The sequence below is a fragment of the Salvelinus namaycush genome, chromosome 3 (genome assembly GCF_016432855.1).
Source record: "Salvelinus namaycush isolate Seneca chromosome 3, SaNama_1.0, whole genome shotgun sequence".
NCBI classification, from domain to species: Eukaryota; Metazoa; Chordata; class Actinopteri; order Salmoniformes; family Salmonidae; genus Salvelinus; species Salvelinus namaycush.
Window position 1 is genome coordinate 53,167,474 of NC_052309.1, and position 27,118 is coordinate 53,194,591.

General features: G+C 43.8%; 2 protein-coding genes across 4 annotated transcripts in view; both read right to left on the reverse strand.

Moving 5' to 3' along the window:
* Positions 1-5,545, reverse strand: part of LOC120044417 (cyclin-J-like) — a 29,389-nt gene extending 23,844 nt beyond the window's left edge. The window contains exon 1 of the mRNA XM_038989066.1: positions 5,448-5,545. Coding sequence (XP_038844994.1) covers positions 5,448-5,516 — 69 coding nt within the window. The 5' untranslated portion in view covers positions 5,517-5,545. The remainder of the gene's footprint in view (positions 1-5,447) is intronic.
* Positions 5,546-9,087: 3,542 nt separating this feature from the next.
* On the reverse strand, positions 9,088-26,527 carry LOC120032500 (solute carrier family 23 member 1-like). Of its 3 annotated transcripts, none has more exons than XM_038978617.1 (14): positions 26,375-26,527; positions 25,655-25,816; positions 25,326-25,483; positions 25,105-25,193; positions 24,941-25,008; positions 23,055-23,236; positions 21,584-21,704; positions 20,976-21,132; positions 20,589-20,736; positions 20,287-20,392; positions 19,788-19,917; positions 19,271-19,414; positions 18,966-19,061; positions 9,088-9,761 (listed from the first exon to the last, which is right to left on the reverse strand). In XM_038978617.1, exons 1-14 carry the CDS (start codon positions 26,405-26,407, stop codon positions 9,700-9,702), a joined length of 1,656 nt encoding a protein of 551 aa, XP_038834545.1. In that variant the 5' UTR covers positions 26,408-26,527; the 3' UTR covers positions 9,088-9,699. The 3 variants fall into 3 exon arrangements, with proteins under 3 accessions (XP_038834545.1, XP_038834555.1, XP_038834539.1); XM_038978627.1 differs by lacking the exon at positions 9,088-9,761 and adding an exon at positions 10,837-10,887; XM_038978611.1 differs by lacking the exon at positions 9,088-9,761 and adding an exon at positions 16,978-17,776.
* Between the last annotated feature and the right edge of the window lie 591 nt (positions 26,528-27,118).

A 27,118-nucleotide genomic window follows, 5' to 3' on the forward strand; every position in this document is an offset into this window, starting at 1 on the left:
GTTTGGAACTCGGTAGTGTTGCAACCGAGGACAGACACATTTTGTGTTGCAACCGAGGACAGACATTTTACGCACTACGCATTTCCATTCTGTGAGCTTGTGTGGCCTACCGCTTCGCAGCTGAGCCGTTACTGCTCCTAGACGTTTCCACTTCACAATAACAGCACTTACAGTTGACCGGGACAGCTCTAGCAGGGCAGACATTTAACAAACTGACTTGTTGGAAAGGTGGCATCCTATGACAGTGCCACATTGAAAGTCACTGAGCTCTTCAGTAAGGCCATTCTACTGACAATGTTTGTCTATGGAGATTGCATGGCTGTGTGCTCGTTTTTTATACACCTGTCAGCAACAGGTGTGGCTGAAATAGCCAAATCCACTAATTTGAAGGGGTTTCCAAGTACTTTTGTGTTGCTTCGTTTGTTGCCGCTCTGCATATTGCATTTTCACAATAATGCAGTTCACAAGACACAGACACAATATTGCAGTTCACTAGTGGAACAATAATGTTAGTGATTTTGAATTTCCAATTCATTAATAAATTCCATTCCACAATAATTTTGTGTAAGTATGATGATGTTATTAAACCCATCAGAATCTTAGCACCCACTACCCCAGAGTCAGTTTGTCAAATGTCTGCCCTGCTAGAGCTGCCCTGGTCAACTGTAAATGCTGTTATTGTGAAGTGGAAAAGTCTAGGAGCAACAACGGATCAGCCGCAAGGTGGTAGGCCACATAAGCTCACAGAACAGGACTGCCAAGTGCTGTAGCGCATTTCTTTAAATGAAATTGGTTTCCATGGCCGATTAGCCACACACACAAGCCTAAGCTCACCATGTGCAATGCTAAGCATCTGCTGAAGTGGTGTAAAGCTTGCTGCCATTGGACTCTGGAGCAGTAGAAACACGTTCTCTGGGTTTGGCGGATGCCAGGAGAACGCTACCTGCCCGTATGCATAGTGCCAACTGAAAAGTTTGGTGGAGGAGGAATCGCCTTGTGGCTGAATGCAAGTCCCTGCAGCAATGTTCGAACATAGAGGAAATCCTTCCCAGAAGAGTGGAGGATGTTATAGCAGCAAAGGGGGGACCAACTCCATATTAATGCCCATGGTTTTGGCATGAGATTTTCGAAGAGCAGGTATTCACATACTTTTGGTCATGTAGTGTAAAACCCACCAGAAAAAAAACGTCTTCTTGCAGAGAAGTGCTATTAATACATTGAACATCCTTTGGTGAGTAGATGACAGAGGTAAAGGCCTCCATAGCAACAGTCAGTGGGAAAGAATGGTTTGTGCATCAAGCTCTCATAAAACACCATGCCCTTGTGCAGGGGTGGAATGAGTATTGAAATATCCTACCCATATGTCGTATTATCTAAAAATGTCAAGATTCTGTCTCAGAAGATCATACATATACGTTTTTTAATTTGTAGAATCGTGTGGCGATTTCCATCTATCCATGTTGCAGAGATCAGCACAGCAGGGCCGCCGGCAAACGTGTGGCGAACTGGCTTCTGCCCCAGCACTTGATTTGGTTTAATAAAAAATAGACACAAAAGCATTGAAAAAAGAGGGACAAAGTACTATCGTTTAGACTACAGGTATGAACGTTTTAACAAAATTGGGACATTAACTTTTAGAAAAAAATCCCCTAACCGAAAAACAAAGTAGTTTTTTCTTCCACAAAATGTAAATCACAGTGCAGTTATCACAGAACTACCACCAACAGGCCTCGAACATCTTAATAAAGGGAAACATAAAAATTTGACAAATACTTTACGCAACAATGCTGTTACGTTAGTAGGAGATGTGCATCTTTAAAATTATTTGCCACGGATATAAATAAGCACTCTGCACGTCATCGTCATTAAGTTGGAAAAATTCTGTGCTCCTATCGAGTCTGCTGCTGCGCTTTGCTTTTAGCCGACCAACGTTAGGATGTAGCGATTGGTGCTTTGGAAACATGCGGAAGTACGGACTGACTGCTGGGAACATGTCTACAACTTCATCAGCAAGCTGTCAAACTATCGTAAATAAGTTACAAGCTGAAGCTACACGCTGTTTATCAGTGCAGTGCCCAACATCAGATAGCTAGCAAAAATTTGATCCCTGTGTTTGTCAGCGAAGCGAGCTAGCAGCAGGCAGCTGATGAAGTCACTGGTGACTGATATACCTTAGCAATAAAGCCCGAGGGGGTGTGGTATATGGCCAATATACTACGGCTATGGGCTGTTCTTATGCAAAACACAACGAGGAGTGCCTGGATACAGCCCTAAGCAGTGGTATATTGGCCATAAACCACGAACCCCCAAGGTGTCTTATTGCTATTATAAACTGGATTCCAATGTAATTAGAGCAGTAAAAATAAATGTTTGTCATACCCGTGATATATGGCCTGATATAATACGGCTGTCAGCCAATCAGCATTCAGGGCTCCAACCACCCAGTTTATAATTGTACATATACAGCAGTAGAGCGATGTCTTGTGCACATTCAATTATATAAATTTTCCTCATGATTTGTCAACTCGTGCACAATTAATCTGTGCTTCAATCTGATCAATTGTAGATTACTGATAACAAACCACAGCTGCAGGTAGCCTAGAGAAGCCTATGTAATCTGATCCCCTCTGGCCAGGGGAAATCGAAGCAGTAACGTCATGTATTTATAGCCTAAGCTATGTACTGTAATTATAGCCTAAAACAGGCCCATTTATTTGTGCTAATAGAAAACGTGAATGTGATGAAATGTGGTTTATATTCAAATTTGGGTGGCTAGGCTACATAGGCCTTTTCAATCCCAAACTAGACTGGACTTGTTGACTGGAATTAATTAATCAACACCATAGTGATGACATACTGTGTGAGTAACTTTTCAATTACAGATGCAAAGGCCTACAAGATGCAAGCCTGCGTAAAGCAAGCTCAGACCTGTTAGTTCTATTGTTCAATCGCAGTTCTTGTCTCTTTGTACGTGTAAAGGACCCCCCCCAATTAGTTTAGTTTTAAAATAGAATTCATATGGACAAGTACAAGGTTGCTGCAGTTTGACAGGGTTTAAACATCCAAAGCAATTAAAAAAGGGGTGGAAAGAGTACTGAGATATCCTACTCAAGTAGAAGCACTGTTATTTATATAAAATTTTACTCAAGTAAAATTACTGACTTTCAAAATTCCTCAAAAACGTACAAGTACTCGGAAACACTAGTCAATTTCAGTTACAAGACCAGTTGTAATGCGTTACTTTACACTGTCCCTGTGAAAAATCACCTGGTTTAGCTCTTATGCATCCATTTGCTGAAGTATTTATTCAGTGAAGAAAATACTATGTGTGAGGTTTCGCCTGTCACATTCTATTTCTGAATAGCTGGTGATAAAATCAGATCTGGCCAGCATGTAAATTATTTCAAACTAGGGTGGTGTAAGTGTCAACATCAAAGCTCTGGAGATTGCATTCCTTCACGATGAACAAGGAATGTCAGCATAAAGTCAAACATCACTTCAGCCCCATTATCTGTCGCTGTTTTAGGTCAATGTGTTTAAGGTTAGCTGTTGGATAACAGGCAGGACGAGAGGGACTTCATATCTATACTGAACAAAAATATAAAAACATGCAACAATTTCAACGATTTTACTGAGATACACTTCATATAAGGAAATCAGTAAATTGAAATAAATTCATTTGGCCCTAATCTATGGATTTCACATTTCTGAGCAAGGGCGCAGCCAGGCATAGGCCCACCCACTTGGGAGCCAGGCCCAGCCAATCAAACTGAGTTTTTCCCAAAAAAAGTGCTTTATTACAGACAGAAATACTACTCAGTTTCATCAGCTGTCAGGATGGCTGGTCTCAGACAATCCCACAGGTGAATAAGCTGAATGTTGAGGTCCTGGACTGGCAAGGTTACACGTGGTCGCCGGTTGTGAGGCTGCTCGGATATACTGCCAAATTCTCTAAAACGACGTTGGAGGCAGCTTATAGTAGAGAAATGAACATTCAATTCTCTGGCAACAGCTCTGATGGACACTCCACACTCCTTCAAAACTTGAGACATCTGTGGCATTGTGTTGTGGCCTTTTATTGTCCCCAGAACAAGGTGCACTTGTGTAATGATCCTGCTGTTTGATCAGCTTTCTGGGATCTTTTGTTTCAACTCATGAAACATGGCACCGACACTTTACATGTTGTGTTTATATTTTTGTTCAGTATAACAATGTTGAGTCTTTGGCAAGAGAGCAGTACTGAAATCAGGATAAAAGCAAACACTCCACATACAGACAAAGAGCTTCCACTTAGCAGTTCCTACAGGAAGTGGGCATGATATACAGCCGGGCTATAAACAACCACAAACAGCCAGAACGAGCCATGTTGGCACATTTCCACTGAGGATCTACGCGGGCCGGCACCCGTGTCTCACTGAGCCATAGCTCCGGCGGACCTGCTTTAAGTTGGGGCCAAGGCAAGGCCACTGGTACTTTTCGGCTGGCATTTACATAACATTGGCTAACTGAGGTTACACCTTCTCACAAAGAAGCTGTTTTAATTATGCCGAGGTTGTTGATGCTGCTCTTCACAAGTCCTCACTGTCAGCCCTAGCTATGGAAGCACAATTTCCCAAGTGTATTCCACGGGTATGACAAAACATTTATTTTTACTGCTCTAATTACATTGGTAACCAGTTTACAATAGCAATAAGGCACCTCAGGGGGTTTGTGGTACATGGCCAATAAACCAGGGCTGTATCCAGGCACTCCGTGTTGCATCATGCATAAGAACAGCCCTACGCAGTGGTATATTGGCCATATACCACACCCCCTCGGGCCTTATTGCTTAAGTGTAACACACTGGTGTTACAGTCAAAAAGCAGCAGAGTGGAGTAGTCAGGTTCTCTGTGCTCCCTAATCCAGTCAACACAGACAAACAACCCAGCGTTTGCCTAGAACAAACCTCTTCCACCCATCCGCACACAACACAGATCTCCTCTTAGTTTAGCTGGAGGCATCAGCTCATACATTTGGTCAAAATAAGCATTGTCAATTTGACAAATTACCATTTAGGATGACCGATCAATATAATCTCTATTCCAAGACGTTTTGGAGTTTATTATTGTTCACAGATTAAGTGTCAATCCCTGATGGATGGTGGAAATCCTGATCTACAAAATAGAGTAACACAATGAGTTAGATAAGTGCATCTATGTGTACCATTAACATAAGATGTGTCTCATGCTGTGGTAGAGGTTCTGATAACCAGACAGGGATATCCACCTCAATAGTTACAGGGGGAGGTGACATATCACACTTTAGCATCGAAGACAGCAAGGAATAGATGAGCTCACGACTGGAAAGTGTTTGTTTTGTTGTTGTTACGGTATTTGTGTAATTCAACTAAGCACCATGTTTGCTGCGGATGAAAAAGATTAAGGACCATCAAAGAATGAAACGTTCACCTTTATTCGTAAAGACTGGTGGATGTCTGCAGCGAGCTGGCTCTTCCACCACTGCCCCTCCCGTTCCATTTTGCCAGTAGTGAGTCGTGCCCACGGTCCACCCTGAGGAAAACATCAAGCAGTGTCCAGAAACTGATTAGATCCCTGTCCAAACGATTCTACATCACTGGTATCATCTCATTCATCATGGCAAATGTAGGAAAACTGACACGTTTAACTTGAATTGTTGTATGAGTTAATGCGTTATTTCAGTGGTACCCAAATCATTTGGATTTTGCAGCAAAATAATGCACTCAAACTGTCATAGTAGTATGTTGGACGCATACACTTGGGTAATTAAACGAATATGTAGGCTACCCTACAACATTAGCCAATCTAAAAAGCAAGCACCTCACTCACAATCGGTATTGCAAAAGGTATGCTAATGTTCAGATACATGTAAATTGCCGGCTTCGTTCACATAAATTGTTACTAGGCTTAATTTACCACGCGTGGCAATTCACCTAACCGCTAGAAAGTTATGAACTACCAATCGGGTATTTCTGAGAATTGTTCAACGCAACATGACTGTACAACGGAAACTGTTGGAAAGGTTAGTCTACAACGTGCAAAACTAGTTATATGCTGGATTTGTAGGCTAATATCTATTAAAACGTTACCTTTCAACCTGCTTTTACCACTGAACACTGCAACACTCCGGAGTCCCCGACCCCTTTGTTTCAGACCAGCCGCAATCTGAGATTAAATCCTTCGCCGACAGTTTCCCAACAGGAAAATATCAGCAAAATAACCAACTCTTAGTTTAATCGTCACAAACCCATGAACTCAAACCTAAAGACCGGGATATTGTGGTTGAATTATGTTTGTTTTTATTTACGCCCCTCTTCATTCGCCCCCTGTGATGTGATCCTCGCTCTCAATGGAACTCGGTCAGACAACACGCCGCTCTCCCTCTTAGTATGGAGAAAAACTGGAATGGTCTCTGCATATAAAGAAAGCGCCCTCAACTAAAATAATATTGGGGTGGATATTCTATGTAACATCCATACTTGTAGGCTACATTGTTACAGGATTTGAACTTCGTGTTTTATAGTCTGGGAGATCAGGCCTATTTGAAAATACATTAAGCTATTGAACGATGGTGGTAGAAGTCGTAGGCCTATATGTCTGGTCAAACTTATTATAATATGTTTCAATAATAATAATCTATATCCTATTTTTTGTGAACTAGAGGAATTACACCAAAACCTGCATCAGTGTGTCAATGCAATCAGACCATGTATGTAGGACAATGGCATTATAAATCATTATGATTCCACATTATGAATCTTATGCCATTTCTCTGTTTGACCAACAGGTGGCACATGAACTAATCGATGTTTGCAATGGATTCATTTTCATCATCCTGGACATACTTTATTGTGTTTTTAGAGAGATACTTTCATGATATTGCTGAGTAAATGTTCGTGTGGGAGGGGAGGGGAGGGGGGGGGGGGGGGGGGGGGGGTGATTTGTTTGGATTTCTACAGCAACAACATACATATTTTCCATGACTGCACAGTCTGTTGCCATATTTATTTTGATTTAACCTTTATTTAACTAGGCAAGTCAGTTAAGGACTAATTCTTGTTTACAATGACGGCCTACCAAAAGGCAAAATACGTCCTGCGGGGATGGAGGCTGGGATTATTATTTTTTAAATAACATATAAATATAGGACAAAACACACATCACGACAAGAGAGACCTAAAACAACAACATAGCAAGGCGGTAACACATGACAACGCAGCATGGTAGCAACACAACACATGGTAAAAACATTATTGGGCACAGACAACAGCACAAAGGGCAAGAAGGTATAGACAATAATACATCACGCAAAGCAGCCACAACTGTCAGTAAGAGTGCCCATGATTGATTCTTTGAATGAAGAGATTGAGATAAAACTGTCCAGTTTGAGTGTTTGTTGCAGCTCGTTCCAGTCGCTAGCTGCAGCGAACTGAAAAGACAAGCGACCCAGTAATGTGTGTGCTTTGGGGACCTTTAACAGAATGTGACTGTTAAAGCCTAAACATTTATGATCTGTAGGGTTATGTATCAGGCATTTTCCATTTGACCAGGTCTGCATAATTTGATGAAATTTGTTCACATTTGTATTTGTTTAGAAGAGTGCAAGAGTGCATGCAAACTAATAAGGCGTGAAGAATGCAGGAGTAATCATACCCTGTCCATCACTGTAGGGCCATTCCCACATACAGACCACCTCAGTCACCCCAGACAGGGTACAGCCTTATACAAACACATAAGTTAACACCATAGTGTTACAGTTGATCCCAGCTGATATGCAGGGACTGGGGCTATGCACACCACAGACATCTAACAGAGTGGGGCTTTAGCACACACAGCAATACCGGATAGCTTATTGAAATGCTGTGAATGCCATGCCACCAAACTATTTGGCGCTGCCATGGTAAATTGGACCAAATGTCCATTCCCTGTCTTCTTGGTATGATTGGTATGGTAGTGTCCCATCAGGCGCATGGCACAGCAGGGACGTTTGGCACAGCACCATGACACATTTAACACAGGGGGATTTCTCAACTGCTGATTCATGATCCCGCAGCAGCACTGCTACAACAACAGTCGATAAGACAAAAACTTGCAGAAAACATGCAAAAATTAAACACTTATACTATAGCTATCAAAGTTAATATATCTATAATGTGCCCACTATGTGTCATTACGTATATATTTATTCATTATTACATCAACTTAAAATCGAAGTTCTGGGCTGTTTCACAGATTCAGTGCCTTTTGAGAAGTGTAACTTGGTAAAAAAAAACTAGGTTAATTTCACAAAATGTTAACATTCTGTCATAAAGAGCACATGTTTAACTTCATAAAAATAGGTATTCCCATCTCAAGAGGTTAAATAAAAAAGTATGACTATGGTAAGTTCCTATTAAGTGCCAAATAAAGTAACAGGGTTGACCATAACAGGGCTGACGATTTCTTCTTAAATCAGCCATAAATGTCCTTATGACAAGGAGAATGGAAGCTTGTTGTGTGCAACAAGGAGTAGCAATTGAATGCAAGCTTCACCCCAAAAAATGAATTGTTAAAACATTTCTAGCCTGTCCATCTATGGGTAACAGGGTCTATGTGTTATGCTCGACCCGCTCAGTTTTCCACCACAAAATACCAGAAAATTGCAAAAAAGCGTAGAACCAGCTCACCTGCTATTACTCTATGATTTGACTATTAGATGTTCAATGTTTCTTTTTTTTTATATTTTAAAAGGAATAGTTTTCACCATATTAAAATGAGAGTGCAGTTCACATAACAGGGTGACATTAAAACAAGGGAGAGAAATAAATAATAATCTTCAGAAATGACTGTCAAAGCAACAAAATAACTAGGGCTTTTAAATGATGGTGAAACTTGGAGAAATTTTGTGATTAAGTGGGTTAAAAAAAACTTCCCAGAAGTGACTCAGGATTGACAGGGGGACAAACCAAAATGCTGATTTTTGGCACTTTGGCAAGTCTTTATTCATATTAAAAATCAGATTTTTTGGGGCGGCCTTTTGTATCCCCCTAATTAAAAAATGTAATCTTTAAGTCAGTCTGTTGCCATATTTATTTGTTATTTTATTGAATTTTATTTATTTAACTAGGCAAGTCAGTTAAGAACAAATTCTTATTTACAATGACGGTCCAAATGTGGAATCCATACCCTTGCCGATATCACGGACAGTAATGGTTTGAGAACATTCCAAGATTTGAAAGATACATACACATTACCAGGCAACTCTTTTTTTCTATATTTACAACTTAGTACCTGAACCCCCCTCCCCATGTGGTCTGTATAAATGGGAAGTACATTTAATATAACAGCCTTTTCAAATTCAATATTGGTGAACAATTTCGACCTAAAATATCAAAGGGATGCAAAAGGAACTCATTTTGTGGAACGACCCTATTAATAAGGAAACTTATAGGTTCCTCCTATACCTACAGTATCCCCACCATCAAATAACACAGATTAAATGTACAGGAGCCATTTAGTGGCCCAGCACTTCCCCGCGCAACGCACCCACAGAACCCCAGGCCTATCTCACTGATGATAGTGTTATAAGGCTGCAGGGGCTATTTATAGCCAGCCCTGTGACTGTGAGTACGCTGGCCATTCTAGGTGGATTCCAGTGGTATGCTCAGCTCCAGTACAACCCAACCAGCACCTGCTGCTAGAGCTAACTGCCACGCCGTCGTTTCAGCTCCCACTGGGCCTGGACCACATAGCCCCAGGCCAAACCTCAGGAGGAGAGAAAAGAAGGTCAGACAGTCATCCATTTATTTTGGTTGGCCTGGTGATTTGTTCTTCTATTTTTTGTTACATTTGAGATCTCTTGACATTTAAAGGTGTATGGTTCTTTTGTTTCAGGTTTTGTTGGAGGGGGATTTGACTGGAGTGGTGGTTGATGTGTGAAGAGTTTTCTCCAGGCTGGGCTTTAGGATCTGGTCAGAGGGCTCAGGCTGACTTGACATGAGGGGGGCCTCCTTCTAGTTCACATGAAGGTAACTAGATCATAGATGTCTTAATGGAAGTGTCAGATGGTCTCACTTTTGCAGACACTTTCAACAAGCACTATCTTCTACAAACACACGTTCAACTGGAGAATTCCCACAAGTCAGATCAGATACCTTCAGAATCTCACTTACCTAATAACTGGATTTTCACAAAATTTCACAACCCTGATAGAGGTTTCAAAGATAATGTAGATAATACACATTTACTGTTAAAATACCCAGATACATTTTATTTGATACTTTTACATTTTGATATACAAAAATAGATTAGGAAAGTAAGATGAGGGCAATTAGGCGGTGATAGAGTGATGCTGAGACTCAGATTTTTCTATTTAAAATGTATGTCAAACAAAAACCAATGATTGCAAAGTTAAACAAACCATACAACCACAGTTCCAGTCAAAAGTTTGGACACACCTATTCATTCAAGGGTTTTTCTTTATTTTTACTATTTTCTACATTGTAGAATAATAAGGAAGACATCAAAACTATGAAATAACACATATAGAATCATGTAGTAACCAAAAAAGTGTTAAACAAATCCAAATATATTCGAGATTCTTCAAAGTAGCCACCCGTTGCCTTGATGACAGCTTTGCACACTCTTGGCATTCTCTCAACCAGCTTCATGAGGAATGCTTTTCCAGAAGGCTTGAAGGAGTCCCCACATATGCTGAGCACTTGTTGGCTGCCTTTCCTTCACTCCTGCGGTCCTACTCATCCCAAACCATCTCAATTGGGTTGAGGTCGTGTGATTGTGGAGGCCAGGTCATTTGATGCAGTACTCCATCACTCTCCTTCCTGGTAAAATAGCCCTTACACAGCCTGGGGGGGTGTTTTGGGTCATTGTCCTGTTGAAAAACAAATGATAGTCCCACTAAGCGCAAACCAGATGGGATGGTGTATACCTACAGAATGCTGTGGTAGCCATGCTTGTTAAGTGTGCCTTAAATTCTAAATAAATCACTGACAGTGTCACCAGCAAAGCATTCCCACACCATCACACCTCCTCCTGCATGTTTCACGGTGGGAACCACATATGCAGAGATCATCTGTTCACCTACTCTGCGTCTCACAAAGACACGGCGGTTGGAACCAAAAATCTCAAATTTGGACTCATCAGACCAAAGGACAGATTTCCACCAGTGTAAAGTCCATTGCTTGTGTTTCTTGGCCCAAGCAAGTCTCTTCTTATTATTGGTGTCCTTTAGTAGTGGTTTCTTTGCAGCAATTTAGACCATGAAGGCCTGATTCACGCAGTCTCCTCTGAACAGCTGATGTTGAGATTTGTCTGTTACTTGAACTCATAGCGCTTTATGGTTTTTGCAACTGCACTTGAAGAAACTTTAAAGTTCTTGAAATTTTACGCATTGACTGACCTTCATGTCTTAAAGTAATGAATGACTGTCGTTTCTCTTCGCTTATTTGAGCTGTTCTTGCCATAATATGGACTTGGTCTTTTACCAAAATTCTGTATACCACCCCTACCTTGTCACAACACAACTGATTGGCTCAAACGCATTAAGAAAGAAAACAATTCCACAAATTAAAAAGGCACACCTGTTAATTGAAATGCATTCCAGGTGACTACCTCATGAAGCTGATTGAGAGAATGCCAAGAGTGTGCAAAGCTGTCATCAAGGAAAAGGGTGGCTACTTTGAAGAATATATAGAATTTGATTTGTTTAACACTGTTTGGTTACTTCATGATTCCATATGTGTTATTTCATAGTTGTGATGTCTTCACTATTATTCTACAATGTAGAAAATAGTAAAAATGAAGAAAAACCCTTTAATGAGTTGGTGTGTCCAAACGTTTGACTGGTACTGTATATACAGACATTCACAAGAACTACTTTAAAAAATTGTTGTTACCAACTGTTCTTGCACTGTTCTTCAAGTAAATGTGTTTTTGTAAAAATAAAAATTTAGAAATAGTTAAAAGTAGTCCTTGTGCATACAGTTGTATGGTTTAACTTTGCAATTATTGGTTTTTGTTTGACATACATTTGAAAAATCTTAGCCTCAGCATCACTCTGGTAGCATTTAATTGCCCATAAACAAAACTTGATTAAAAACTGTGTAGTTGCATGTTAGGATGTAATTTCATCTCATTCAAAGGCATCAACATGTACATTTGAATAATAATGTTTTTTCTTTCTGTAATTCTGATTTAGGTTCTGGATACAAAGAAACGTTGACTGAATCAAGCTTTGAACCCTGAAGAACTATGAAGAGTGTGACTTAGAAGTAAGACAGCATCCTACACTGCATTTAAAATAGAGCACTGTGGCAGTAGAGAGATGTCAGAAAAACCTCTATGTGATATCATTGACGAGGAGGAGAAGGATAGGACGTTGGCGCCAACTGATGACGTCAGTGATTCGACAAGTTCCTACTGCACTGCCCTATGTTCACTAAGTGATTTTGGCGAGGTGGAAGAACCAAATGACAAACCGTGTCCTGAGTCCCAACCTCTAGTCTCAGCCCCGCTAACACCACCTTTACCTCAAGTTGGTGATGCTGCTCTACTGCTTGAGCCCTGTATAACCAACCTGACAGAGGAGGGAAAGAGTACAGACGGGTCAGGTGAAACATCAGATAAACTTCTGCATCCAAAAAAACGGGATACCTTAAGTGGCACTGTCGCTGGCGCCCTCACTGATACTGACACCAATGAGGGGCCCTGATCCTCTCAACCCAGATTCACCTCCAAGACTATTTTGATCAGACCAAAAGTAAACCAATACAACCAGGACAGGGGACAAGAACACTTTGGCAGAAAGCCAAATGAGGATTCCACAACATATGGTAGAAAGCAGGAAAAGGGTCCCAGTATCTGTGGTACTGAAAGTAAACTCCTTAGCAGCCCCCCCCCTTGGATGGTGGTCAGGAGGGGGAGGGGGAGGGGCTGGGGCCGAACTGCATGGGGGCCAGCAAGAGAGAGGAGCAGACTGAGCTGTCACTCAGAGCCAGGAATAGAAAAGCGCCTGCAAGCTGCATCTCGACACTCACAGTCGGCGAGCTGCAGTCAGGAATCCCGGCGTGTTGTTATTCAGAGTGTTCCCTCGCAACCGGGCAGCAACACCAACGGCAGAGACCTCCCGCATCCCAGAGCTTGCCAACGGACAGCCATCAAGACACCTGGAGATTCAGTCCGCTCCCTCAGAAACGCTGTAGAAGCACCTGGCGGCTCCAAGGGGTTCTACAACACAGCGGTGAGCCATCCACCATGTCCACCAAGTTCTATAAGGCAGACAGAGACCTGGCCTTCAGCAAACACTACTGCCCCCAGGCAGACTATTTGGATGTCTACAACTCCAGCTGTAGGTCCTTGACCCAGCCGTCTACAGTCAGCGACTGGTCAGAAGATGATATCTCCCTCCAGCAGTCCTCGGTTGTCTCAGCTAACATCCAAAGCACAACAGCATGCTCAGAAACTGGCAGCTTCGAATGCATTGATGTGGCTATGGAAAACCAGGGTGAGGTGTACAGAGGGGGAACAAAAACTGTTCCCAAGAGGCAAATCCAACTGAAGAGACGTAACACGGCGGAATCACAAGACAGCGATAAGGGAGAGGTGACAAATGAAGCCCAATGTACACCCAGTACAGCCAGCCACCGCAGGGACGTGTTCATGCGTCAGCACAGCACCCCGGCAACCTTCCGCCAGGAGTCACATGGGATGGAGTCGGAGAACAGGACAGCTCAGGCCGAGCGAAAGCAGAGGCTCCAGAAGTCGATGTCCCTGGACGAGACCTCCACAAAAACCAAAATGGCCTCATGTATCATCAAGAGTGTCCTGTCAAAGAAGATGCAGTGTGAGCTGAATCTACAAAACTCTGAAGTGAACGAGGGAGCCTTCGCGCCTCTAGAGGTCCAGAATAACGGTAAGAACTGTCACCAGAGCCCTCTGGCAGCCAAAGAGATCAACACAACTGATATGAGCTCTGTTGATTCACATAGACAGAGTCACTCTATCCAATACCATCAGGTTGCGAGCACTAACACACACCAAAAGTCGCTTTACAAACAGAACTCCATTTCACTCGTGAGCAGCTTTGGAGGGTCTGAGTTTCAGAGCACCAGCACTAAGAGGGCTGAAATAGCCTCCACTCTGGAGAGTGAGGAAATAGAAAGGCAAAACCCCAGGGATGGGGCTCTGCCGTACGCTAACCGGAGCCCAGGGGACAGACTATCTTGTGACTCAGCAAAGGGCAAAACGCGGAGCACATGTGCTGGTTCAAGCAGATCTGGAGGCAAACAGGCTCCGGTGAAAAACACACCAGAGGAATGCAACAGGGGGCAAGGGGTCCATAAACAACAGAACGCCCTGCCTAAGGGGCTACAGAGGACTGATGCACTCTGGGGCAGTCAAGTCAGTCAGCAGCCACTAATTCCTGAAGGTGTATCAGGAAAGGCGATAGAGACGGGGGACAGGGGAGAAGTCAAGTTTGTGGGACAGTCTGGGAACATGGGGACACAGGGGATATTTAAAGCCAAGGCCCCAGTACATGTGGTGAGGGATGTGAGGAGGCTGGTGAAAAATACCTACAACCTGTCTTTCAAAAACGCAGGGGACACCGTTTTGGGACAAGAGGACAGTCTCCTGTCCTTCTATCAGCAGTCTGCGTATGACCAGGTCAGCCACAGAGAGGCCTGCGGGGTCAGAGCACCCGGGCCTCATGAAAAGCTGTTTGTGAAGAAAGTGTTCCCATCGGCACCTCTGAAGGTCGTGGACACAGCTTCACTTTACACCACCCCCAAGGGATATGTAACCAAAGCCACAGCTCTCCACGAATCACAAGACAGAATTCTTAACACTGGATTTACAAATATCACACCCCAAAGCCTTGCAAAATCTATTGAGAAAAGAGGCAGCCGACCCAATATCAACCAGTCTGATAACCTGGGTAGTAATGCCAATACAAGTTCAAAATACCCAAACAGAGCAGAGATGCTTCGGCCGACCTGGTCTTCAGTGGAGCCCCCCAGTAAGTCTAATCAGCAATGGTCTGAAAGAACAGGCACCACCAATGAGAAACAGAAATCCCCACAAGCAACTGCCACAAATAGTTTGACTTTAGTTCCAACATATTACTCATCAGCAGCACACGTGTACCAGCCAGAACAGTATCAGCCCTCAGTTACAACGTGTTCCAGTGCCAAGGACGGCAGCCAAAACCAGGGCCCTCCTCCCAGATCCCAGGGTCAAACTACGCTCACTTGCACACCTTCCCCTGCCTGTGTACAGCTCAACACCACTGGGACTCCACAGCCACTGATGTCTCCCTTCTTGCATACACCAAACCCCATGAACTACCAGACAATTCAAACCCACGTTGGAAAGATGACTTTCATTCAGGCCCCTGTCCTGATGCAGCCTCCCCCTCAAAACCAGCCAGTCCAACTGCTGAGGGGAGAAAAATTCTCACCCCCACAGCCAGCAGGGAATGGAGAAAACAAAATGCCCTCCCCAGACACACAACAACAGCAGTACCTGTGCAGCACACAGGGTTTCATGGCCCCGTTCAGCACAGAGTACAGGCAGGGCGGTGCAGGCTTAGCATATCCTGAGATAGCTGGAGGTCAGGTTTACGGACAGGGCCCCCGACACATGCTGATGGACCCGGAGACGGGGAGATGTTTCTACGTCGACGTTCCCCAACTTCCACCTCAGCGCAAGATGCTGTTTGATCCAGAGACCTGCCAGTACGTGGAAGTGCTGCTGCCACAGCAGACGGTGCCTACAGCAGTCCTGCCACCGGCGTGTGCCATGGCCTACCACTCACTGCAATTCCCAGCCATGTACCCTCCCAAGTGCTTCTCTGTTCAGGCTCATCCACAGGAGATGCCTCACACCTGGCTGTAAGGCTGCTGCCTACCGGACTGCAACAGCAGAACACTTAACACTACGACAGGACTGTACACCGCACTGTCCAGGGGGTAAGGACTGAGGGTAGGCCGCACAAGGCTACCCAGAGATGGATCAGAGTGTCTTACATACTGTCAGGTTGAGTAAAACTTGGGTATCAATAATAGTAAGGAAAATCAGAGTCTCATCTCTGATTCACCTGAATCCGAAAATTCCTGACACAATACCCATAAAGATGATGACTACCGGGACTTCACGTTGTCAGATATTTGTGTGAGAGAACAGAGGGCTGCTAAGGTATGCAATGTTTTCCATAACTATAATGCATACAGTGCATACCTGTGGCTCTCTGAACCTTCCTTTTCCCTCCCTATTGAAACTGTGTCTTTCTGGGCAGATGCTTGATGATCTTTTACTGTAACTAAAATGGCATGTCATCTCATTTTCTAACATAAACAAACAGCTTTTTTTGTGATGATGTTTGCCATGTCTAGTTGTGGTAATATAGATAAAACAACACTTTCTAAAACACAGATTTTCTTTTGCCATTTTCAAAGGAGAAATTAGATTTTGAGTGGGTGCTATTTTATTTATTTTTTACACTGAGTGAATTATTTTGTAAGCTTTTGTTGTCTTTTACATCTCACCATTGTTTACTTGAGGAGAGTGGCCTGAACAAGCCGAGAGGGCAGCTGTCGTCAGATTACAAACTCTTCACCAGGGCAGACTGCAATGGCCACTATTGACAGAGGCCCTGGCAGACAAAGGTTCTGGGTGTAATGTGGATGGGAAATTCAATTCAACATATTTCATCATGTCACAGTGAAATCCATACTGAACAGCCATAAAGATTCTGATCCTGTACTTCCTTGATAGATCAATAGACCCTAGCCTCTTGGCCTGCCCCTTTTTTCTTCCAATCTGTGCAGTGTTGTTGTTCAGTCTCTCTCAGCTAATACAGTACAATTACCATGTTGACTTGACTTAGAAGCATGTGGGTTTTCTTTCTTACAGCACTTTTTGGTCAGATTGTAAATATGTTCATCGACGGCTCTCCTCTCACTAATCTGTTTTAACATTTTATTGTCACACTTAATAATGTAAACCAACATTTAAACGTAGTCAAAAATAGCAATGTTTTAATATATTACACTTTCATTTTATATCATAACTGTTTTGCTTTACCTCAGATTGAGTTCAGATCGTTAGAAGAGAGACACGATCATTACTTGTTCATTTTGTACACAAGAAAGACTTAATAAAATACAAGAAACACTGCTAATGTTGTCTCTGCTTCTTCAGATACAGTCTGTATACAAGCATAAGGTCAGTATGTGTCTGAATATATGGCTCTTTGTTCTTCAGCGTAGACCAATAATAGATGCCATAAAAACGTGGTGGTGAGTAAGAAAACGGCGATGGTAGACCAAACCTCCAAGATAAATGGTGAGTTATGTGCTCTAGTAAATAATATTCCAGTCACAACAATGCAACATCGTGCATTTGTAAGTGTCCAAAACAATAAATAGCTGTGAAAATCGCACCTCAGTATAAAAATAATCTAAAAGATGAATCATTGAACTTTTACTATACTTTGGTGCAGGCCAAGGTAATTGTTGTGTCCATGCGTACACTCTCAGTCCTCTCTCTTAATTCACCCTCGTTGTTTTCCTGCATGCTGTCCTTCCGTCTGCGCTGCCTGAAGCCTTGGAAGCTGGGGCAGATGGGGAGATAGCGCAGGCAGCTGATCTTCCTAACGCAGCTCATTCCAATGGGGAAGTCATAAGTAGTATGTATGTTTGCTGAGCTTCCCTCACTGCCCTCATCAGCCTTCCAGTCCAACAGCCCTCTCTCCTTCCTTGTGCCTGTTTAGACCACACACACAAGTATACATGCACAAAACACACACACACACACACACACACACACACACACACACACACACACACACAATGACACATCTCATCGACGGGGCTGTAGTGGAGCAGGTTGAGAGCTTCAAGTTCCTTGGCGTCCACATCACCAACAAACTAACATGGTCCAAGCACACCAATCATGGTGTGACAGTCATGAAGAGGGCACGACAAAACCTATTCCCCATCAGGAGACTGAAAAGATTTGGCATGGGTCCTCAGATCCTCAAAAGGTTTTACAGCTGCACCATTGAGAGCATCCTGATGGGTTGCATCACTGCCTGGTATGGCAATTGCTCGGCTTCCGACCGCAAGGCACTACAGAGGGTAGAGCGTACAGCCCAGTACATCACCGGGGCCAAGCTTCCTGCCATCCAGGACCTCTATACCAGGCGGTGTCAGGGGAAGGCCCTAAAAATTGTCAAAGACTCCAGCCACCCTTGTCATAGACTGTTCTCTCTGCTACCGCACGGCAAGCGGAACCGGAGCGCCAAGTTTAGGTCCAAGAGGCTTCTAAACAGCTTCTACCCCCAAGCCATAAGACTCCTGAACAGCTAATCAAATGGCTACCCATACTATTTGCATTTCCCCCCCCCCCCCCCCCCCTTTTCTACACTGCTGCTACTCTGTTATTATCTATGCATAATCACTTTAATAACTCTACCTACTGGTTAGTCGAGGTAATTAATGTACATATTACCTCAATTACCTCGACTAACCGGTGCCCCCACACATTGACTCTGTACCGGTACCCCCTGTATATAGCCTCGCTATTGTTATTTTACTGCTGCTCTTTAATTATTTGTTATTCTTATCTCTTACTTTTTTGGGGGGGGTGGTATTTTCTTTAGACTGCATTGTTGGTTAAGGGCTTGTAAGTAAGCATTTCACTGTAAGGTCTACACCTGTTGTATTTGGCGCATGTGACAAATGCAATTTGATTTGATAAACAAACATTGGTAGTTACAGGCAACAGTTTGAAGGACTGATGTGTCCCATAGTGATATCGTGGTGACACATACTGTAAACAAACACAAAGCAACGGATCCCTTCGATCCGTGTGCGATGAGGTGACTAGGAGGTGCTGTGCGTTTGACATCTGTTAACGAGATGAGGTTGCACTCTTATAGAGCATGCATACCTGGGATGGTGTTATCCAGAGCAAACGCCAGGAAGCCACCAACAAACATCTCAGTGGTTAGGAGCACTGTGAGGATTTGATCCACCTCTGCAACTCCTGAGGGCAATGAAACATTTACCACCAAATGAATTATCCTAATCATTATTCATAGCATCAACATAATATCCGGCAGCAAAACCGTACTAAACCTGCATACCAGTCTAACTGTACACATCCTCTGAACTTTCAAAAGCCACTGCTACACTTCCTCAGCAGAAGATGATGCCTTTTCTTATCAATACAACCCTTTTAAATGTGCAGCCCACCTGTTTTGATGCAGCCAGGGTGCAAGTCTAGGTAACTGGGCAGCATGAGACCGAAGAACATGGAGAAACCGAGGACAAAGAGATTCCTAGAGGAGTTGAGGTCTACGCTCTGCAGGTTGGACAAGCCCACAGCCGTGATCATACCTGCAGGGCATAGACAACACAAACAACAGAGGGGTGGAAAAGGTTATTATTGTCATATTTTTAAACGGTTATCCGTGTTTCTAGCTACAAACATAATATGATCCCCCCCCTTCTGAAATAGTGAGTTTTTTGTGATCATACTACCCTCTGGTGGCTGAGACTGAGATGATGCTGTGTGTGGAATCTGTATTAGGAAGTCACAGAACACAGCGGGAGAATCTCAATTGCATACTCCTTGCGTCCTCTCTCCTCGCATCCTTCTCAAAACCCATTGGATAAGAAACCCAGAGGTCACTCCCCTCTCCCCTCTGAGAAAGAACGTGAGGGGAGAGGACGCGAGGAGTATACAATTGAGATTCTCCCAATGACTCACCGAACAAGGTGCAGAACATGCCACCTAGAATGGGGTCAGGCAGAGATGCGAAGAGGGCAGTGAATTTCCCCACTGTTCCTAACAGGAACATTATGGCTGCACCGTATTGCACCACTCTCCTGCTGCCCACCTGTGTTTAGGGACATAGTACAACATGACTCAATGTGAACTGTGCAACCTCTATTATCAGTTGCAGTTCATTGATTATTAATCCACACCAGAGTAACATACCAGTATATGTAAAGCTGAGTAGACCCTTAGTCAATAATTATGTGGAAATAATAACAATTGGTTTCCATTGCGGCAAAGGGCTTGCACTAGAGACCATGTTAATAAGCGTTTATCCGTTTCAAACAGATATTATTGCTGATTCCAACTCGAACAAGACATAAATATAACATCTGAGATCCCATATGTACACTCATGTGTTTTAAGTAAATAGATTAAAGACAACATGTCTGAAAAACTGGCGAGGGGCTGAGGGGCTAAGCTTCCTAACCTTAGTGATTCCCAGAACTCCAATGTTGGGACTGGAGGAGGTGGAGCCATTTCCTGTACCCAGCAGTCCTGCTATAATGCAGCACACCCCCTCTGTGAAAATACCCCTAGTATGGGAAAGACAAGACACGAAGGATAATGAATGATGCAGACACATACATACAGACGTCAACACAGAGAATGGAGTACTGATGCTTGACCATAGAGGACTATCTCGAACATAGGTTCATGTCAGAACCTTAGGATCTGAACCTTAGGTCCGGGTTAGAAATCTAAGCTCTGGCGTAGGAGACGGATGCTCACCTGTTGATGGCATGGACAGGTGGCGGAGGTGCCCCTGAGAGGCGAGCACAGGCGTAATAGTCCCCGATAGACTCTATAATGCCAGCTAGCGTGGCACTGAACATGCCCAGCACTCCGGCGATGGTCACCGTGGGCAACCCCCACTGACCTTTCAGGGACACACAAACACCACAAGTCGGAATCATTCCCCTATGCAGCAAGACAAGAGGCGATGGCAATGGATGACAACTTAGATCATTTAAACCATTCAAAATGTTATATAAGGTCCTTCTAAAGGTGAACATAAATGGCCAGTGTCATCCACTTTCTTAACTTGACCCTTGCTCTAGCTCAGGTGTCCAATCTGCCCCAGTGTGAGAGACGACGGCTGTAAGGCGGGCCTCTTACAGGGGTAGGGGAAGCGGAACCAGGGGGAGAGGGTCATGATGTCACCACGCGCATCGGTGCGTGCCTTCTGTCCGTACTTGCTGGGGTCACTGGGCAGCACGTCGGTCAGGGTCAGGATGTAACACAGCAGCCACACCAACATGATGGCCATGATAATCTTAATACAGCACCACACAGAGAAGGGGAACAGCATGACATATCATACAACCTAATCATAGAGCTTATTATGTCGGCCTATTCTGTGCCCATTCTTACAGCCCTTTTCATCAGGAAGCTAATACTTTGCATTAACGTAATGGTGAAATTACCCCTGTGGTCTATCTATCACAGTGAGTCATTTATATAGCCTGGCCTTGACAATGTCCCCATGACCTGGCTGGCAGCACTGATTAAGGCAGTAACACAGAGGAAAATGCAATAAAGTCTGCCTAAGATGAGACTTTATTATACCTCTCAAGATTAGAGTGGCATGGTAAGTGCTGTGAATGAATAGCTTTGTGTATTTGATGAATATTAGTTCATGCCCCACATGAGAACATCTGATTAGCATGGATCGGAGGACTTTTCAACATCCCTGTGAGACTATTATGTGGCTTTTTGGTTATTACCGGGAACATCTTGAAGATCTGGAACCTGGTGACGCCGAAGCCTTTCTTCCTGTTGTAGGTGAGGAAAGGGAAGGACCAGTTCCTCAGGTACTGAGCAAATAGCACGATGAGGAAGATGCACCTGGGGAGACGCAGAGGATCAGTTAGGCAGTGATATAGCCACAACATAACCGAATCAAAGACATCAAACAGGGGAAAAGCAATGAACCCTTTACACTCGTGGGAATTGCCTATATGGATAGGGCTAAATTGAAATGTTTCTTACAGAAGAAATATGAAAATCAAATGCATAACCAAGGTAGCAATTGAAAGGGAACACTTTGGAGATAATGGGAAAAGTATTAGAGCAAAGGTGAGGCCACAACAGTTCACCTGACACAAGCACAGTCGTTTGGAACACAACCATCCCTCCCCGCCATCACACAATTACTGTTGTTGTTTACGCAATCCCAAAAAACGGTCCATTATAAATGGCAATCTGGGTCAGGTGGGCATGGTTTGAAAGCTTGTTCTACTGCCAACATGACTAGCTAAGTTATAAAATATGATCTTACAGTGTTAGGCTTTCACAAGGCAATTCAGGAAAAAACGGTCGTCATTTTGATGTGCATAGAAAGGAGGCACGAGTGCATTCGGGTGTGTGTGCTGCGGCAAGTTTTCTTCACAATGAACAAACATAGGCTCATTCTGTTCAGAACAACCCAGGGTATGACGCCATGTAATCTTGGAACTGTACATCAAGCACAGTGATCATACACACGTTGACACTGTACTGTATATGACATGAGTTTTATGATTTGGAAATGTGAAGTGCACATTTGGACACCGCAGGTGTTAGGCTTGCTTTTATAACATCAAAGCGGTATTTATTATAATCCTCAACGTCTCATCTTTCAAAATACATAGAGTCATCTTAATGTACAGCAGTTCCCTCACTTAGACAACAAAACATTTGCAAAAGTTGCCCAACTAGCAGGAAGGATGAGGGAACTTCTTGTCGCACAAGGTGTTCAAATTCAGAGCGTCTGTCAGTCAAAACCCCCACACAGCTGTGAAACGCAGAGCCAGAGCTCTGACATCATGTATAGCATGTTACTGTACAGCCACTGCGTTCCAATACAGGCGTTTATCAGTGCCCAAATCTGCCATTTTCAACCCGTATACGGATACGAGTGTGAAGGGCTACGTTAATAGTATGCGATAAGATTCAATAGCTTCAATGACCTTGGATTGAAGACAGTAAAGAGTCTCAAGCTCTAGTCAAAGTAATCCATTTCTACTATAGAAGCGAGGAACAGAAGTAAGAAAAACATGCACTCGGCCTAGAGAGTAATCAAACTCAGAAAACATTGTTGGATCTCAAGTGTAAGCATGAGTGGAGAGGATCAGATGGAAAGAGCAGAGTCCACAGAGAGGATGCATTACAGGGAAGGGGTGGATTCAATAGACAAAGGATGGATTGTGCTCTTACAGTGCTGAGAGGCCCCAGTGAGAGCCGGCTCTGTCCCCAGCTGTCTGGAAGACAGACAGGCCGATGAGGGACACGGTGGGGGTGACGGTCAGGGGCCCGATGTAGTCCAACAGGAGACCAGGGAGACCCACCAGCCCGATGACCACCTCCACTGCACTGGATGCTATGATGGCACCCTGGATCTACAGGGGAGAGAAACCGACTGTTAATATCATTAGATATGTCAAATCAAATCAAACGTTATTTGTCACTTGCTTCATAAACAACAAGTGTAGACTAACAGTGAAATGCTAACTTACGGGTCGTTTTTCAATTACGCAGAGTTAAGATAAAAAAGAAAATTAAAAAAAAGAAATAGTGACACAAGGAATAAATACACAGTGAATTCGGAAAGTATTCAGACCCCTTGACCTTTTCCACATTTTGTTACGTTACAGCCTTATTCTAAAATGGATCAAATTGTTTTTTCCCCCTCATCAATCTACACACAATACCTCATAACAACAAAGCAAGCAGCTTTTTTGAAATGTTTGCAACAAAAAACTGCAATTACAGCCTGGAGTCTTCTTGGGTATGACACTACAAGCTTGGCACACGTGTATTTGGGGAGTTTCTCCCATTCTTCTCTGCAGATCCTCTCAAGCTCTGTCAGGTTGGATGGGGAGTATTGCTACACAGCTATTTTCAGGTCTCTCCAGAGATGTTCGATCAGGTTCATTCATGTCCGGGCTCTGGCTGGGCCACTCAAGGACATTCATAGACTTGTCCCGAAACCACTTCTGCGTTGTCTTGGCTGTGTGCTTAGGGTTGTTATCCTGTTTGAAGGTAAATCTTCACCCCAGTCTGATATCCTGAGCGCTCTAGAGCAGGTTTTCATCAAGGATCTCTCTGTACTTTGATTGGTGGAGTGCTGCAGAGATGGTTGTCCTTCTGGAAGGTTCTCCCATTTCCACAGAAGAACTCTGGAGCTCTGACTCCACAGAAGAACTCCGGAGCTCTGTCAGAGTGACCATCGGGTTCTTGGTCACCTTCTTGACCAAGGCCCTTCTCCCCCGAATGCTCAGTTTGGCCGGGCGGTCAGCTCTAGGAAGAGTCTTGGTGGTTCCAAACTTCTTCCATTTAAGAATGATGGCCAGTGTGTTCTTGGGGACCTTCAATGCCGTAGACATTTCTTGGTACCCTTCCCCAGATCTGTGCTTCGACACAATCCTGCCTAATAGCTCCGTTTTTGCTCTGACATGCAATTTCAACTGTGGGACCTTATATAGATAGTTGTGTGCCTTTCCACATCATATTCAATCAATTGAATTTACCACAGGTGGACTCCAATCAAGTTGTAGAAACATCTCAAGGATGATCAATGGAAACAGGATGCACCTGAGCTCAATTTCGAATCTCATAGCAAAGGGTCTGAATACTTATAAGGTATTTCTGTTTTTAATTTTTTATACATTTGCAAAGATTTCTAAAAACCTGTTATTGCCTGGTCATTATGGGGTATTGTGTGTAGATTGATGAGGAACATGTTTAATTTGATCAATTTTAGAACAAGGCTGTAACGTAACAAAATGTGGAAAAAGTAAAGGGAACTGAATACTTTCCGAATGCACTGTATATACTGGGAGTACCAGGACCGAGTTGATGTGCAGGAGTATGAGGTAATTGAGGTAGCTATGTACAGGTAGGGGTAAAGTGACTAGGCAACAGAATAAATAATAGTAGCAGCAGCCTATGTGGAGGACCACCATGTGACCTGACCAGAAAAATCTATTGATCCTAGTTATGTCTACATGATGTCTCAGATAATGTCAATTAAAGTGAGAGATGCTACAGTTCAGAAGGATGGACTACAAGATGGAGGCCCACTGAAAAGAAACAGGAAGTACCTCTCTCATCCTTGGGTGCCAGATGTGGGAGGTGTTCAGAGGAAGACTCCAGTCCCCATAAATCTCCTCTGTGGAAAGACAGACAGAAACAACAGCCCATTAGTGAGGTTCTGTCTGTGACTGGGCCCTATTCTTTTCACACAGGTTGAGATTGAGGGACACACCTTCAGAGGGACATTTCCATCTATCCAGCCCTAGGATAGCTTGAGCAGGGATGAGGAAAGCAAAAGCACTGGCCTGGAAAAGAGGTAACCTACAAATCGAAGATGAAACACAGGTGCATGATAAGCATTAGCAGACATACACATGTACACACACGCACACAAACCAAGCACACACACACGCACGCACGCACGCACGCACGCATGCACACACACACACACACCTGACTCCAAAGGTGGTTTGTATGAGTGTGGTGATTCCCACGCAGGTGAAGATGGTTCCCACCAGCTGACTGACAGTGTTCTGGTCCTTTCCCACGCACATGGCCTCCGCTAACAGGAAGGGCACAGCGATGGTCCCGCTAAAACACGTCAGGTAGTGCTGTGATCAAAGACGCAGTGTTAATCCCCGTGGAGCGAGAAAGAGGGGGGGGGGGCCAGAGATATATGGGAAACGAGAGCACACAACAGAGCAAGAGAAAGGTGGAGTCTACTGATGAAACCATCCATGAAAACGAGGTGTGTGTGAAAGAGTCTGTGTGTATTTGTGCACCTGGAGGCCCAGTAGAATGCAGAGGTACCACGGCGGGACATCCTCTATGGTGTAGATCATGTCAAAGCCTGGCTGCTGCTTCTCCTGCTGCTGCTCGGCAGCCAGTTTCCCCCCCTCAGCACTCTGCTCCTGTTCCTCTGTCTGACTCTGGACGACATCACTCTGAGAGGGAGGACCAGAGACATTCACACATAAGGATTTTGGATTGGGTTGGCAACTTGGCTCCACAAATCTTGAAAGCAGAGACACGTGTTCAACCACTGGGACTAATCGATGACAAAGGCTCTCATACACCCTGGAAGTAAAACACAATTCCAGTGTTTCCACGTTTGTTTGTTTGTGTCCACCAGGTATTGTGTCTGCCCCATGTCAGTAGCCACAAATGCCCCGAAAAAGCATTGTTTCAGCTAGAACCATCCTCCACAAGTTCAGTTCAGTTCAGTCAGTCAGACATCATGGCGGTAAGGACCCTAGTCTGAGCAGAGTAAACCGTTTTCCCCACAGGGTCATTTCACCAAAAAGTCAACAGAAACACTGTGGGAATGAAGTAATAGGACAACTTAACAAGCTCAACTTTACACTTGACAGAAAGAAAAACATAGCACATCACATATGAACATCCCATAATCATGATCTTGTCAGGCCAGATAATGTACACTTACAGACATTAACAACTAAACTCATTGACGTATTGAAACGGTAGTAAATGAATGTGTTTACCTTGTGGTCTGGTTGTGTCTCTGTGTGCTGCATCTGCGTCCTCTGGGCTGTCAGGTCCTTGTGATGGATTGTTGGGTTTTAGGTAAGGCTGCTTTTCTCTGTGCTCTCTCAACTCAACACTCGACCTCAGCCCTATACAGGAGTAGAACAGCACATTTTATGGGGGCTGAGGGGACCAGATTAGCCAGGTTAATAATCTGCCTCAGAGACGGACTTTACCCACTGGTGCTGAACAAGAGGCTGAGACTGTAAACCTGAAGGTAAAGGACCCAGGGTTCAAGAAGACACTTATTGGAATGAGAGATAGTGGGCTAGAATCAGAATAGCTATCAGAAAGAACTACATCGGAAGGGTTACATTTGTAGTTCTAGATTTGTGACCGATTGTGCATTGAATTTTATCGGAAGAGGTTGTGATAGCATCTAGGCCAGCCACACTCAATAGGCGGACAGTGGTCTGGATCTGGACCCAGAACAGGGTCAATACGGACTGTGGTCCGGATCTGGACCCAGAACAGGGTCAATACGGACTGCGGGTCTCGACTAAAGTAAATAAATGAATATATGTTATAGAAAAAATCTGGCTTTTAACAAACATGCTGTTGAGAATTGTAATAGTGGAATGGGCAAGGTGCAATTTGGAAATTTGGTAGTGCATGGACAGTTTTCCTCTAGTAATTTCATTCACTGACAGACCTGTTAGAAATGTCCAGTTGATCAACTAGCCCATGTTAGCTAGGTAGGT

What these genes read in the sequence shown, in the direction of transcription:
- LOC120032500 (XM_038978611.1), bottom strand. Translation starts at nt 26,407, where the DNA reads ATGCAGCACACAGAGACACAACCAGACCACAAG. An exon ending in GCATTCTACTGGGCCTCCAG is followed by an intron (nt 25,484 to 25,654) that starts GTGCACAAATAC and finishes CTTTGATCACAG; the next exon opens with CACTACCTGACGTGTTTTAG. An exon ending in CAAACCACCTTTGGAGTCAG is followed by an intron (nt 25,194 to 25,325) that starts GTGTGTGTGTGT and finishes TTCGATTTGTAG; the next exon opens with GTTACCTCTTTTCCAGGCCA.